The sequence below is a fragment of the Aristolochia californica genome, unplaced genomic scaffold (genome assembly GCF_029961685.1).
Source record: "Aristolochia californica isolate CCGP_79_NKW_82.1479 unplaced genomic scaffold, dmAriCali1.0.hap1 SCAF_14, whole genome shotgun sequence".
In the NCBI taxonomy this organism is placed as follows: Eukaryota; Viridiplantae; Streptophyta; class Magnoliopsida; order Piperales; family Aristolochiaceae; genus Aristolochia; species Aristolochia californica.
The window spans coordinates 4,941,684-4,958,581 of record NW_027181815.1 but is presented as its reverse complement, the minus strand read 5'-3'; the positions used below and the strand labels follow the sequence as shown (position 1 = coordinate 4,958,581).

General features: G+C 36.7%; 1 protein-coding gene across 3 annotated transcripts; it reads right to left on the bottom strand.

Moving 5' to 3' along the window:
• Window positions 1-1,099: 1,099 nt before the first annotated feature.
• Window positions 1,100-12,175, bottom strand: LOC137950823 (adagio protein 1-like). 3 transcript variants are annotated; one of them, XR_011112004.1, is made up of 3 exons: window positions 11,604-12,175; window positions 1,874-3,729; window positions 1,100-1,626 (listed from the first exon to the last, which is right to left on the bottom strand). XR_011112004.1 is itself a non-coding variant. In XM_068797450.1 (2 exons), exons 1-2 carry the CDS (start codon window positions 11,822-11,824, stop codon window positions 2,121-2,123), a joined length of 1,830 nt encoding a protein of 609 aa, XP_068653551.1. In that variant the 5' UTR covers window positions 11,825-12,175; the 3' UTR covers window positions 1,726-2,120. The 3 variants fall into 3 exon arrangements, 1 of the variants encoding a protein (XP_068653551.1); XR_011112005.1 differs by having other exon boundaries at window positions 1,948-3,729; XM_068797450.1 differs by lacking the exon at window positions 1,100-1,626 and having other exon boundaries at window positions 1,726-3,729.
• Window positions 12,176-16,898: the final 4,723 nt, after the last annotated feature.

The following is a 16,898-nucleotide window of genomic DNA, read 5'->3' as shown; positions in this document are numbered from 1 at the left end:
ATATTTAGTAACTATTTTAAGAGTGAGAATTTAGATATTTTTAAAATTAAAAATTTGATGGATATTATAAAAGTAAGGATTCGTTTAATCATTTTATTTTTATATACTTAATTAAAAAATAATCTTACTTTATTTTTAATTATTTTTTAATGTAAAAAATTAAAATATATCTTGGTTTAGTTAAAGGAAAATATCTTATAAAATTAAATCTATAAAAATATTTTTTTATAAAAAATACCCTCTTTTTTATTTACATAAATTTAAAATTTAAAATATTATATTTCATTAATATTTTAATAATAAGAATTTAGATATTAAAATATAATAATTTGATTAAGCATTTGGATATAATAAAAATAAATAAAGTTAACTTATTTTTAATTATTTATTAATTAAGACAAGTTGAAAAATATTTTGACTTGTTAATAATAAAAAAAAATTCATAAAAATTAAGTATTTTAATATTTTATTAATAAATTTCTTATATACTTTTCACAATACTATTGCCCTCACTAACAAAAAAAAATAAAAAATCACTAAGTAATTCACTTTCAAAGTGCATTAACCCCCCTTCATATTTTTTCCCGTATCTTTGTCTATAATGGTACAGAGCAAATGTATAATTGGAATAGGTACAAAAAATAAATACTTTCTAGAGATATCCATTTCCCCAAATCTTTTGGGGGTAGCGGCATCTCGGTACCACCACAGACGGCATAAAAAAAACAATTCAAGGGGTCTAAAAAATTTGAAAATTTGGATCCATCACCTGGTCCTAAGGTAATCCAAAAGAGGTCAGCAATTTTAAACTGGAAGCAGCTAGTCCTGTCAGCTTAAGCTGTCGATAAAAGACTTAGATGCACTGAAAATCTTGCGTCAAGAATCCCAGCAACCTGATTCCAGATTCAGTAATCCACATTTCACAAGCAAACAAACACTTTGAAGCGAGAAAACCAGATTCAGTAATCCACAGTTCCCAAGCGTTTAAACAAACACTTTGAAGCGAGAAAACCCACGATTGATAGCTCAGTAACAAACTGAATGGAGTGTTTATGAAATCGCTCAACGGACAAGAAGCGCGCTGAAGATAACCGTAGAGTTCCTCAACAATAAAATCTAAAAGTTTCCGTATATTATGAACGCACCCCTACCCTTCCACCGTGCAAGAGCAGAAACAAAAGGTCAGACCCATCCAAAAGAACAGGTTTCATACAACTCTTGTTTGATGTTCTTTCACCGAGACAGGAAACCAGAAGCACATCATGAAATCCAGATATCAGCTCTAAACAGAGACACAAGTTTCACTTCCCACAAGAATTTCCAAATCAAAGAACATTTCAAGTAGGCGATGAAATGAAAGGATGACACAAATGACCCATAAAAGAAAATGGTCAATGCTAGCAGAAGAAAAATGCGTCCATAGGCAATTCTTTATAACAGAGAAAAATGCCAAAAGTAAGATTTATTTGAACTCAACACCCGCTTGGTTCCCAGAGCTAAGAGTGTATTAAGGCCTCTTAAAATACTTTCTACATTCATAGCCAGTGCAGCACAGAACCAACAGCTGGCCGTTTATTCACTTATCCAAGACGAAGAGGGGGCTTTCAAATGCAGAAACATATGTCCCTGCAGCCAAATACCCCCTAATTAAATTAGTTCTTCGAAATGAAACACCTAAAAAAACAAAGAAGAAGAAAAAACAAAACAGAACAGCTCTGTACCACATGAGCAAGCATCAATAACAATCTACTGACTATATACAGGCAACTTTTATTTTTTTCCTTTTTCTCTGAAGGAGGCAATTCAGGAAGACAAAATAAATAAAAAAGTGGAAAACATTAGTAAACAGTTGAATATACCCTAATTACCATACCTCCTTAACACAACTAATCTGATACCTAAAAGGACAAACGCCGTGCATGGGCCAGCCAAGATTCAGAAGCTCACCAACAGATTCATCCATCCAGAACTGGCTGTCCCAAGAAAATTACATCATACAGATCAACCTCAACAGAGGAAAACCTGTTAACAGACATCTCTACCATAAATGGGGCACTACAACCGAAGAAATACCCGTGTATCATTGCTTAGCCTTTGTTGCAAGAGCTTATACAACAAGATCAAATCAGTTGGCTGGTCAAGGATAACTCATGTAACTCACTTAGCATCCACTCTTCTCCAGTATGACCCCCAAGAACTATGGCCCGAGTTCCCCCAACAACACAAGTACTGTGGCCCCAAGCAAACCGTGGGGGCCGACCTGGGACATTTAATATCCGCCAAGTTGGTGTTTCCTCTGTTGGATCAAGGAGGTAAAGCTGTGAAGCAGAGTGAAGACCCGCAACAGAGCCACCAAATATCAGGATTCTGCCACATGGAAGACTGACAGCCACATGGTCCAGTCGTGGTGGTGGAGCTATTCCTGCTGGATTACCTGCACCAGGCATTCCACTTCCTGTTATGCATCTCCAACATGGTTCATCTTCACTCAAATCCATTGTAAACACATCACTTGAACGTAATCGAAGTGGCCCACTCTTAGCTAGACCACCAAACATCAGTATCTTTCGACCTCCATAAACAGAAAGTGTGTGGCCTAACCTAGAGGGTGGAGTCCAGGAAACTGGAATCTCTCTCCATACAGGTTTCTCCATTGTGAGATCCAACAAGAAGGTGTCACTGAGAAGCACACCTGAATCCGCACAGCCACCAGAAACAACCAATTTTGTACCATCTAGTGTACAGGAGCTATGCCATGATCTAGGTAATGGAGGTGCAACTCCAGAGATCTCACGCCAAGTAGGAAGTTGTGCATCCAAATCTAATATGAAAACATCATTCAGTAAACCCTGCCTTCCACAGCCTCCAAAAACCACTAACCAAGACCCATTTAAGCAGGATAATGTATGACCCCAGCGCCCAGGTGGTGCAGAGCCAACTTTCACATGTTGCCACTCAGGCTTGCTTGCATTCAAGTCTAACACAAACGTGTCATTCATTGGTTGCATATTAACTCCCTCCCCACCAAACAAAACGACTCGATTCCCAACGGCACAGGCACTGAAGTTGCAACGTGAGGGCTCCACTGCACCTCCAACAGTCAACTTCCTCCAAGCTACAGCTTCAAAGGTCGTGAGTTCCTGAGCCAGTCTGCCCCAACCCAATCTTCTTGCACCAGGCATGGTCTCTAACATTCTAGTTGTTTCGCTGCCCCATGCATTTTGACAAACCATTCTCCACAAATCCTCATTCTTAGTCAACTGGTAGAGACGCATACATACAGAACCAACAGACCCAATATCTCTGGCTGTTAACCTAGAGAGAATTTTCTGAGACAGGACCTCATCACTCAGTTGAAAAATCCCACAATAATCACGGCAAATATTTCCAGGTCCAACTGTAACAGGCCTGTGGGAGGATAAATCAGACAGGTAACGCTCAGCTGACCTGGCAGGCTCCTTTACTGAAGAACCTTGTAGAGGACCCAGATCAACATTTGCTTCAGTGAAGAACTGGATGCCAATTATATGTGTAATTATGCCATCATCGCCATAAATTGGTGTAAGCCTCAGCCGATTCATCAATGGAGATCCATCTTTCCCGAAATTCAATAATTCACCTCGAAACTCAATGCCATCCTCAAGGCATCTTCGTATTTCAGAAACTACAGTAGAATCTACCAAAGGGTGTCTTCTTTGAGCAAATGGTCCTCTGCACTGTAAGAACCGGCTGAAACAAATCTCACAAACCATTACATCAGTAGAACTAGTAGTATTTCATAAAACCTCAAACAATATAGTTATTATACAAAGTATCAAATGTTAAAGCAACTTCATTAGAAAATGAAAAAAAAAAAAAAGATATTAACAACTGAATGAAAAAATTGTCAGGAAACAATAATGTTCAGAATGATATTTCAGAAGACCTGACTTCGTCTTGAAATAACACAAGCATTTGAAAGGAAAAACAGCAGAAGAAAGGAGAAGAGTCAATGTTAACATCACCACACTATATAATGCACACAGGAAAATGAGGACAAAGAACAAGAAAAGATGATACAAGCTATTGATATACCAATGAATCAGTAGTTATCTCAAACCAACCCACAGTTTTTGCCTAGCTTACAAAAAAGCCATGATGGATGGATCACTACCAGAGCATTCAAACAAAGTTATCGCACAATTATTTACTACCATTAGAAAAAAAACAAAAAAAAAGACTTGACTGTATACATGTAAACCCACCAAAAACAATCCTTACAAAAACAAAAAGCATAATCATCTACATTAGGTATGCAGCTCTTCCAATTGAACCATCATCTAAATTAGGAACCCAATAATTGATCCAGAGAGCTTATTTCAACCTTAAGCCAGTGTCCAGAGAAGACCTTCTTTTTCCTCCCTAAAATTAACCAAGTTGGTTTGACCACTACAAAAAGCAGTGCTCTCATGATAGTTGAGGCACTTGAGCCTTCAGCAAGTCTAGAGAAAGAATCACAACAGGATGCTTAAACTAAGAAAGCATGAATCACAAAAACATCAACTAAAACAGAAATCCTAATATGTATCCGAAACCCAAGTAGTCTCTATCAATGTAAAGATGTGAGTAATTGAAACTAAATATTTCACAGAATTTTATTGTGATCTGATAGACAAATAAATGCACAGCGTAGGACAAATACTAGTTCAGAGAGAAAATCTTCAGCGTAGGACAAATACTAGTTCAGAGAGAAAATCTTCAGTCATCTTCAAAAATTGACTAGCCTCATTGTTCACAAAAGTTTCTTTCAAAAAGCACTAGCATGAACAACCAATCCCAAGAGACCGAAACATATATGCTGATTGTGAAAATGCAACATATTGATATCTGTGCTAAAGAAGATGGAACATGAGACAGCTTAATGAACTTTTGCAAGATCAAACTCAACAAATCTGAAAATCAACTTCAATGTCCTCCAATCAAATAAACAAAAGTCCAACAAAGATAAATTCATTTTCTGACATCTGAACATGTGCCCAAGATTAACCTTCTTCTTTCCACAATGTATATACTTCCAGCTAAGGAATGCCAAGTTAAACTCTTTTTATCTAAAGCAGCATTGTAACATATATGATGAACTAGAATTCCTAGCTAGAATGATACATTAGGGTGGTTTCGCCATTATACATGGCATTACCTATCTATCATTATTTGCGGCCATGATAACAACTTAAATGAGATAACTCTCACAATACAGCAGAGACCTACTCAGTTGTACATTTTGTCCATGGTGATGCCATGAATAACAAACCATTGGCTTTCAATGCCTCCTGGACTTGTATAGCTAAGTTGATCCTTATTTACATTCTCTGTAATGGATTGGATTGATTGGATATTGGCTGTAAATTTAAAAAATGGGGATTAATGTCTTTCAATTTTTTGTAAAATTGTCATCATATGTAACAATAAGGAGATTGGAGAAACAATTTCAATAAAATAGGCAAACTAAGATCTTGACCCTCAAAACTTGTGGTAAGACAACATTTTTTTAAAGGAGTGGCAACACTCAAAATGCAGATTTTTTGTGGTTTACCAGTAATAGGTAAGAAAAAGTAAACAACTCAATTGATGTTAAGGTCCATACTAGAGATTCCTAGTAATTTTGAGATCCACTAAGCTGGTGAATCTCAAAAAACAAATCCAAAAGAGTTGCAATAAAATAGGAATTGGACAAAGGACATGGGATGCATCTATTGGCCGCCATACAAAAAGTCAAATGGATCATACACATTTATAAATTGCTCCTGATGCGTCGATTACCTCATGATCCCTTTCACAATAGACAGGTGCCCACTGAAGGATGAGAAAGAAGATTCTGAATGTTCTTGTGGTGCTTTAATTTCCTAAGGGCTCTTCTGCTGATAAATCAGCTGAAACAAATTTATTTCTGCCAAAGCTTAATTTTTTAGAGATCAAAGGCAGCATCACCCTGTTACTGTTATGTCTAACTCTAATGCTTCATAGTTTTGAGTTTTTTTTTTTTTTTTTTTTTTGAGGGGGGAGGGGGGGCAAATATGTATGGGTATTAGTTGTAGTTCAATTTATAAGTGTAAAATGATCAATAAAATATCAGGGAGATATTGACTAAGTCTTCTCTCAAGTCCTCTAATTTACAGTTTACCTCTCTCTCCCCTCTCAAGTCCCTCCATACAAGATATGTATCTTTAACCTGCAACACTATCTTTTCAAAATTAGAGCCATCTAATGCATTCAGTCCTTTTTAACCCGGATAAATTAAGAACCACAGAAGATGCAGACATAAGACTTCCCTAGACTTCAGAAAAGTGCCACTCGTCACCTGAACAATCTGGCATTTTCCTCCTTGCAAAATTAAGACATTTGAATTAATGCAGTCCCTAAAAGCTTCTTTTCGAGTAGAGCTGTGTTATGCAAGTCTTAGAAAAATATTATAATTATTAGTTAGGAAACACCCCCTACCTTCAGTTAGACATTTTGGATGGACATGGACACAACTCTAATATGGTATCATAGTAGGACGTCTATACAATTGAGCCCAATTTGTTTGTACCCTGTGTATGTTGTCCACATCTCAGATCCATTCTCCTTTTATGCAAGCCTACAAGTGAGAGGAAGTGTAAGTGGAAATAGTCCTAAAGTTTTAAAAAAGATCCTCAAGTTATTAGTTGGGAAACGGTCTCCTAACTTCAGCTAACTCATTTCGGGAGGTAGCTAGACCCAACTTTCACAAACTGTTTTCCAGTACTCATATTTGCCCCCTTTTAGGCAGGCTGAAGTAAATGCATTTGGTGAACTAAAAGAATGTAACTACAAGTCCTTAACAAAAAGCAGCTACAATCTCCATTCACCACAATAATGAATTACCAATGTCTTAGAATGTTTCTTAAATTATTCTTCATGGAAAACCTAGCGACTATTACTACATGGTAGCAGGTTTCCCATTTCCCAGTTCTTTTACAACAGAACCCAGCTATCATAGTTGAGTAAAATTATTTATTGCATCAAAGTTTAACCGAGTCTGCAAGTGAAACTGTAAACCTCTTCTTTCAAAAATAGTCTTCAAATTCAAATTTAAGATGACTTTATATGATTAACCAAATAGCTTTGTTCAAAAATCTTGGCCCTCAGCATTTGTCTATGAATATCATTTGACTTTATATGATTAACCAAATAGCCTTGTTCAAAAATCTTAGCTCTCAGGATTTGTCTATGAATATCATTTACAGAGATGAAAATGAATGGGATGTGTGGCTAAACTAGCAACAACAAGTTAAAGAGCAAATTATCAAAGAACACTTAGGAAGAATAGAGAGAGAAAGAGTGTGTGTGAGAGAAAGTGATAGACTGAGAAAGAGAGTGTCTGAGAGAAAGAGGTAGCTAGAGTGTGTGTGTGTGTGACAGAGAGAGAGGAATGTAAGAAAGAGTGTGTGTGAAAGAGAGAAAGATGTTTGGAGATGCTTTATGCTTGTCCAAAGAAGGGTTATACAGACAAGCTAAGAGAGCCTTTTATCAGCAATTGATGGATAATAAGAAATAGAAGGGAAAAGGTGATAAGCAAAAGTGGTGGTAAAACACTTAAGCATGTACTTAGCTATAGAGCTGGCCACAGATAGACAGAATGAAAGATGCAGCTTCAAGCAGCTAACAAAGCATATTCTCTGAATTATATTAAGAGAAGAAAAAATATTAAGACCCAAGAAAGGGAGGGAAGAACATAGAAGAGCAGCAAATACCCAAAACTAGGGAGAGTTTCCCAAAATGAGGTCTTTCTAAGAGAAGTTACTTCAACCTAGGGTGTCCACAATTGACTTGCATTTTCTGGGATGTGGGTCTTCTCAACATTGAAAATATCCTCAACCTCATTATAGTATTTCAAAAGCACCCACAAAGATTATTTTTTGAACAACAACCTGGTGATCACTGACTAGCCAAGAGTGGACACACAAAGGCTACTGCCAGCTCAAGACCCTGAAGAAGAATTCAGAGTTCAACCATGATGAACCCCCCTGCATTTTTCAATCATGTCAAATTTCACACCAGTCTCCAATCTAACTGATGCATCCAATTTGGATCCATTTCATGCACTGAACTTAGGACTTTCCATATGTAGTGTCATGCCATTGTACTAAGTGACAAAACACCCAATATTGAAGAGTGAATCTAGAAACATGAGCCATCAGGCTACACGTTTCACATTAATTTACTAAATTTTGCCAAAAGGAATTAGCAGAACAACTTTCGTCTGGAAATTAGTGACACAACTTGCCAAATGAAATTGGTGGAATAAGTTGCTGCAGCTGTCAGAATTAGTGTTTCATATTCTTTCATTTTTTTTCTCTTTCAAAAAGTTGTAGGACATGACATCGAATCTCTCTTATATACATTGATCATCTCTGTCACTGAAATCAACAACTAGGTCATCAAATAGTCTATGTAAATACAACTTACCAACTACCAGTTCATGGGAAATTTTAGATTATTGGAAATTCTCTTACTTTGTCACACTTATCAAGAAAAAAAATCTCACTTTGCCATGCATAATTTGCAAAGTCCTAACATCCAGACCCAAAAACAATTTTTTTTCTTTGGCAAAATGTAGTTTCTGCCTCTTCAAATATCTTCTCCATTAGTCAAAGTAATTGTCATCATTTTCAAACAGAGCGTAAAAAGTTAAATGAAGGAAGATTATGTCCAATTCAAACTAAAAAGAAAATATTTATATCATGTAGAAGTTTTGTTCCAGTAGAAGATACACAAGGAAGATTTGTTCTTTAGAAGGGAATGCAAATATTTTCCTACAACTGCCTGGTGGTCAAATATTGTGCATTTCCCCTAAATGATGTGTTTAACATTTCTTATATTCTACTCCTTTTCTTTGGATACTTGGAAAGACACAAGCCTACGATACTCTATATGCCCTAGAGGAAAAACTTAAAACTTCACATCAAGAAACCCACAACATGACCATTGAGCCAAAGGCTCATCAGTTAAAACCTTCTATAGCTGCTACACCCAAGCAATCACCAACTTGGAATTTCAGTGCACTGGCAAACCCATGCCATTGCTACTCCAGAAGAAATTAAGAAGGTTGTCATTTTTTTGGGGGGGGAAGATATTTATTTAGACTGGAAAACTCATGCCATTGCTACTCCAGAAGCTTAGCCAAAAAATTAAGAAGGCTGACTTTTCATGGGGGTGAGGGAGGTTATTAAACTCATGATCATAATTAAAACTTCTGTATTTTCTATTTCAAAAAAAAAAACTTCAGTGTTTCCAAAGAAAATGTTTATCATTTGATGTAATTTTTACATATGCTACTTTTTTTAACTGATCCTGCCTCCAAGGAAAGAAGAATAAATTCTCTATAAACTAAAGTATGATAAGAGAGCCTATTTTGCAGCACGAAAAGTGTGCTGCTGCTGCCATGCAACTTGCAAATAAAAACATTTTACAATTATCTCATAACAAAAGTATCCAAGCCATCAAGGAATAGGGAAGTACAAGGACAACATATGGCTACATTTGCTTGATTAATTGTATCATAAATTTTACACCAAACAATTGTAGTTCACCAAGATACCTCAGTTGTTCAAAGGTATTTTTATCAACACAGTGCTAAGAGAACATTCAAGAGTTCCCTAAAAAAAAGACATGCAAGAGCAAATTTATTCAAAAACAGTTGATAAGCACATGTAACAGAAGATCAAGGATGAAATTCATGGAATAAATGTTGAATTCCTGAGTGGATACAAGCATTTGGAAAGATGTAGTATGACGGTGACACATAACATTAGGTTCAACTATACAAGACAGCAGCTTGACAAAACATGCTTTATAGAACAAATCATAGACTGCCATGTAACCTGAGTGAAGATGACTTTGGAAGAGATAAACACACTGAAATGAGTGAATAGCAAAACAAGAAAAAAAGTTAGAGAAAACTTATCATGAAATACTTGCAAGTAGCAACATATAAACGAAGAAATAAAAAAGAGCCTTCTAAGATGGTTTCACCATGTCAAAATATAGCAGGGAATACTTAGGAGAGAAATGGAAAACTTGTTTCAATAGATTGACAAGTTAGACATAGAACTAGCAGTGCAATGATAAATAGCACTCGGTCAATGTAAGTTGATGGACTGCCCATATGTGGAGAAATAAAAACATGAATACAAGTGCTGAAGAGAAGATTTCAGAAAAAAATCAACTAAAAATGGTGCTACGTACTGGGAGAACAAGGTTTTAATGATTATTGTGATTTTTATGAAGGTAAAAGAAGAAATCAGATTATTTTAAGCATATTTAGGTAATAAGTTGTGTTTTATACGGTACAGAGATAAGCTGATGAATTCATTTCTTAAAACCCTCTAACTTCATTGTTGTGTAAAGGAGCAAAGAAAAAAGGCAGAAGCCTATTCTGCTAAGACTGCCACGGTTCATAACACAAAAAGTTCTATCCAAATGAAGACTCAAGAACAACAAAAGCACTTTCTTCTATGCTTTCATAGGATTTTGCTACAGCCACTCAATTTATAAGAATGCATAGGGAATCAGTGAACTGGTCGGAGCAAATGAGACACAGATAACATTCCGCAAGTAATTTTTACTCCAGATACATTGACGGTGATGTTCACTCCTGATACATCGAGAGTGGCTAGATTTCTGTCACATTTCCTGTTTCCTGCCTCCCTTACCCCCAACTTGGAGCAGTGGACACCACAAATGCTGAAATTCAGGCCCTTCACCACGGACTCCCCAATATTCAGGATTTCATTTGGCATGCAGATTTGGATTGAAGGGAATTCTAGTAAGGTGATTGGTTGGTTCTCTAAGCCAACTGATCCCCTTGGTGGCACTTGTGTTTTTTTCCCACAGAATAATGGACACTTCCAAAAAAATTATTTGTAATTGGAGTTCTGTGAGATCAGCTAACCAACCTGCTAATTCTCTAGTTAAGCAAGAGGTCTCTCTGCAGTCCTCGTTGTAGTAGAGGCCCTTTCCTAGTGTCGTTGTTTGTTGTTCTTTGCCTTTGGACTTTGCAATAAATTCCACCTTGAAAAAGTAAACAGAACTGATACTGCTAAGAGTACATTTATCTTCCTAGCTTATATATTATTCTGGGGTTCTTACTGTAAAGAATGAAAGAGGGGTTCCACCCAGTCACTTCACTAGAATAAGAACTCCCAATTTGCCATACGCACCCATTAATCCGAGGAGAAACCTACATAGCAACTAAGAAACTAGACGCTTATAGCTGACGTTTCAGACAGGACTTATTTGTCGGGTCATAAGACAACCCAATTCCGAGACATAACTCAAAATTTTCTAGTCGCATAAGCCCTCTCACTTAAGGCAAATAACAGGACCAGGGCAGGCATTAAGATGAGACCAAAATTTTACTCGACCTAACACATAATGCCCTTCCTCCTTTTCAATCACAAAATTCCAACAGATTAAAGAAACGTAAAATAAAAAAACACGGAAGTACAGCTAATACGAACTAGACCACAAACTCTGAAACGAGAACTTTAAAAATAAGAATAATAACAACAACAACAAAAGCGCCAAATCCAAGAGACACCTACCAATTTCGGCCGAGAATTTCTTCCGCCCGGTAGCCCGTGACAAGCTCGAACCCAGTATTGACGTAAATTATGGGGTGGTCAGGCTCCAAGGCGTCGCTCACGGCAAACCCGCAAGGAGCCGACCGGAGCAAGCTCCCGACGGAGAAGGCGAAAGGTCCACCATCGTTGAGCAGGAAGCCCTCTTCCTCGCCGCTCGGCTCCGAATCACTGTCCCACTCCATCGTATTCAACCCATCAAAGAACCTCGACCACCGCTCCCTCGGGACGACGTTGGCGAGCAAAAGCGCAGGATAAGAAAGACAGCAGCAGAGCAGGTGAAGAGACGTTGGCGAGCAAAAGCGCAGGATAAGAAAGACAGCAGCAGAGCAGGTGAAGAGAGGGAAATAGCCGAACTGGAAACTTCAACAATTCATTTATGTTCAAGGGGAGATGGAAAAGGAGAAGGTACCGTGAACACCCCAACCTAGATTAGGAGGGTCCAAGCCTCCAAGTTGTATGGAAACAGAGGGCAGGGAATTTAGCTGAGGACTCAGATAAGGAGGGTGAGGGACAAAGGAAGAGGCAGAATTTAGAGAGACCCAAAGACGGTGCGGGTGCCAAGTTTATTACTTCACGAGGCCCGAAAAAAAAATATCTGCGTGCGGGAGAAGCGTCTAGTGTGGTGGCACATGTACACGTGTAGGGTCGCGTCTTGTCGGCTATGTTCATGTTCATTTCCCTGCCTCTGCTAGATATTATGCTGAAAATTCTGACACGTCTCTAGTGCCCTCAAAACTGCATGGTCTCTAATACCCTAAAAAATACTCCTGAAAATTAATGAAAACAGATTACACCGGTTTAGAGGACAACGGAAATAAATTAATCTTTTATATCTCGTATGTATCTTAATATACTAATACAATTTTTACATATATCTTGGGGAAAAGGCAATAACCCCCACCTAAAATGTTCTGGAGCAAGTATCCCAAGCTAAAAGGCCCTAAAATGCTCTGGAACCAAGTATCCCATGCTAATAGGAGGCATCTAGTTGAAGTATCATTATCCCATGCTAAAAGGAGTCATCTAGTTGAAGTATCGCATGCTTCGAAGCAAGTGGGCGTAAGTAAGCCCATTAAAATAGCTACACAAATAAAATATTTATATAATTTAAATATAGAGTGAAGACGGTTAATTTTTTAATGAAATTTCATATACAATGTAAAACATACTAACGTTCTTAAGAGGAAAAGAAGGCTACTCTTGACTGTACCCAGATTTTGTAAATCTTATTCTTATTTCTATTCTAAAACCATGTTGCCATAAACTCAAGACAGATGACGTAAACTATCTCTAGCCCAATCAATTTACAAATACTATTTCATGCATAAAGGAAAACTAAATTAAAACTAAATTAACTTCATGAGAAAAATACTGTCGTTTAATTTTTTTTTAAAATAACTACTTCAATCTTAATTGACACCTCTCTCAAAAAAGACCAAAAGTTTTAACTTATTTCATTGTGATAACAAAAACCTTAATATTGATTTTGTTTCCTTACAAGTGTCATGAAATAATAGATAACAAAACAAGTGTAGATTGATTGTTTTCATCCATTCATTCGTATAAAATTTTAAATAGTACGTGTTAACATGTTCGATGTTAAAAAGCAAAGTTCCAAGCAATGTTTTTGCTTACATGATAGAAAGAAAGGACCTCGTGAGAATTGATCCAATATGAAAAACCATTTACTTTGCAACATGCGAAACACTATCTAAGCTATCCAATCATGATCAGCAATTATCTCAGCCGTCTGATATCGCACCAAATGACTTTTCGTATTGGATCAGCCGTGTATATACCAAACTTTTCAAAAAAGACATATCTATTTAATAAGTGGATTTTTGAAAAAAAAAAAAGTAAACCGAAAATGAAATAAGGAGAAAGAAGCAAATCAGTCCATTAGCCAGCCAACACTCTTTACTTGCTGGACTGGGTTTTAGTGGCATTTAATTCCGGATCTGCATTGGTTGGCCATCAGCAACAATTCCACAAACCATTCTAGGAAAGTAAGCTTGATTAACTGTTAATAAAATCTACTATTGGAACATCTAGTATAAGTCACAAGACGAAATTTCACAACCTGTAATGCTTTCCATGTTTAGAGTGCTCCAACTATATTATTAATTTGGTGAAGGACATGATGGATCATTCAGAAAATATTTTCTGCCACCATATCTGTTTTATTTTGACCTCTTAAAGAAATGGACTTTTAGCTGGCCTCCCTAACAAAAAGGGGAACCAATGAGATACTTGGCTCTTTTGGTCCCAAAGTATTCTAAATTGTGCCCTGCACTCTATACAGACCCCACAGGAGTTGCAACAATTTTGAAGCAAGCAACCAAGAACCAAATCATTGAATCTTGTGATAGGAAGTGGGTCTGATTCCCATCTAAGCTAAATTTGGCTGCATTTTATGTTGACCTGAATCCAAATTATAAATTATTTAAGACCTAAACCTGACTAACATAAAATTTTAAAGAAAGAAAAAATGAGAGTAACAAAAGAATGTCAGTGGATCACTTGGGCTTTTGATAGTTTATTTAATTTTGTCATTTTTAAATGAAGTAAAAAACAATGGTTTGAAAGGAAAAAGGAAAAAAATCTGCTTTATGTAGGCAAAAGCTCGCAAAATAAGGCATCCTTAATGAATCAGGTGACTCAAAATCAATATAGATATAATAAAAGAGTAAATAGAAAAGATAAAAGAAACATAATTGAAAATGGCCGACTTTGTTGAAGCAAACCAGACCTAGAAGTCTAGGTGGTTCTTTAAATAGGGTTGACGACTGAGTAGTGAAACTCAGCTATGAACGTTACAATGTGAGGGTACAGGAGAACCTGGTCTAACTTGCACCAACTGGGCAAAAGTTACACGTATCTGGACCAACTTAACACCCACCCCATATAATGTACTCTCTCTCTCTCTCTCTCTCTCTCTCTCCTATTATACATATTCCAAAAAAGAACACCACCACCACCCCCCAACAAAACACCCCCCACCAAATATATTTAACAAAAAAAAAGACGGAGTCTACTTTTAAGTCAGGAGTTGCATTGAGATCTGTACCTGATGGCTGTGAGTTGGACTGCTCCTCTGTCTACTACTTCAAATAGATCTGATTCAAGCAAGCCATTACACCACTTAGAGCTTCCGAGTAAACATCACATCTCTCTCTCTCTCTCTCTCTCTCTCTCTCTCTCTCTCTGAAGAAGAAGAAGCATCTTTAACAATGATTATTTGGTTACAGTAAAACAGATGTCAGCACTACAAGCATATTGGTCATTACAGACTCCTATTATAAATTGATGTACATTTTATTTATTTATTTTTCTTTAAATTTCGAGATGAGGTTTCCCGGGAAGGGAAGAATGACTACAAGAGAGGCATGACAAGGAGAGAAAAGGAAAATAATGAACAGAAAAATTAAGATGACTGAAAAGAAACTAAACTGATAAGAATGTGGAGTTGGAGGCCAGATCCATGTGTAATACAGGTATCAGCATGACTATTCCCTTGATGAGCATTGTCAAACTAAGAGATGGATTTCCTGAAAGCAATGAAGAAGGCTCTTTTGTTGGATATTGTTGCAAACACTGATACATAAATATACACATGTTTTTGTAGCAGCACATTTCATGTGTTTATTCCATCCGACCCAGCCTGTTACCATCCTTCATGGAACCACATCCTAATTCCTAACCTGGCCAACTTGGAATGCCAGTTATATGTAAAGGCTTACCAGTTACCACCATCAGCCCACCTCTTATCATTTTTATTTTTTTTGAGAGGGGCGTGGAGCAATTCCACCTCTTATCATTTATTAATGTTCTATGGATGTAGAAGCAGAAAATAAGATAAATTTTATCAAGGAGCTCTGATGGAAAATTTTCCCGATATGACAAATCAGATGAACTCAACACTTAAGTCCAAAAGAAACCACAAACATAAGATACGATCAGATGTAAGGCCCCCATTTGTGAAGCTAAACTAATAGAAGAAATGTCTAGAAAAAAGAGTAATGAGGAGCGGAAACTTGCTGTGCAGACAGTTCAGGTTACAGAGTAATGATCAGATAAGAGTATAGAAAAGGAGATCAAATTAACATGACGATTGCACATTGTCCAGATGGCTGCTTTATCATAGAAGATTGTATTTTCAGGTATGTTGCCTTTGGAGTAACATGCAATTGGTGGCATTCAATATACCAATAAAAACCACTGCATTCATGGAGATATGCATGCACGATAATCACAAATGATCAATTTTATTCAAAATCAGATCCCATAAAAACAACCGCTGACTTCCTGTTTATCCTAAGTATCAGAGATTAATCAAAAGACCAATGAATTAAAAATCCAGAAAAAGGACATGACAAAAACATTTTGGGGGACGTCTTAAAAGGACAACAGCTATTTCTACGGCTAGATAATAGAAAAAAGAAGATTTTTAACATTTCAACAATAAAATAAATAGATCCAAAACTACTTTTGCATTTGGAGAACTGAAGACCTTTAACATTTCAAACAAGGCTTGAGAAATACCAAATTAGCTTCAAGAGAAATTTGAATCTCATAAACCATGCCCATTACATGAAAGAACAAAAACAACTCATTACATCTTAAAATTGCATTCAACATCGAAACTGCGCATAAAACGGAAAGTAAGTTATAACACGGATAACATAGTCGCAATGTTTGCCAATTCAATATAAACCTGGAAGAAGTCTCAGTGTCAAACGTTACTGAAGGAGCATAGAGAGGATATTTCCAGTTCGAAGCCATGCGACAATGTAGTGATTTAATGACGAGAAGCAGATATCAAAACCCTAGATGTTCGTCATCTCAGTAAAGCGGGTATGATGATCGAATGAAGCAGGAGAGAAGGAAAGAAACCTTCCAGACATTTTGGAGGCGCCAATCAGCGAAGACTCAGGATTTGCCGGTTCTTTCCGTCACAAAAAAAACCTCAGGAAAAACAAACATGAAAGAATATGTGGAACCGGATCTGGCTGTCAGTGGGCATTGTTTTTAAGATAAAATAGCATGCGTACGGCTACCCGACGAGAAGCGGAAGTGAATAAGTTATTTTTTAATTCCATATATAGGCCTCGTCTTCCACAAGGAAAGCTGCTCTAAAAGCCTTAGTGCATTCGATTGAGACTAAACTAATTCGGTTCGATTTTAATGGAAATATTTATATTATTGTATTAATAAATTATTTATTTATTTATAATTTTAATATTATGTTAAATTATT

Bases quoted from the DNA above. Each gene is read 5' to 3' on its own strand.
- LOC137950823 (XM_068797450.1), bottom strand. From the start codon at position 11,824: ATGGAGTGGGACAGTGATTCGGAGCCGAGCGGCGAGGAAGAGGGCTTC. The intron at 3,730-11,603 runs GTAGGTGTCTCT...GATTTGTTTCAG, and splicing joins GAAATTCTCGGCCGAAATTG to CCGGTTCTTACAGTGCAGAG.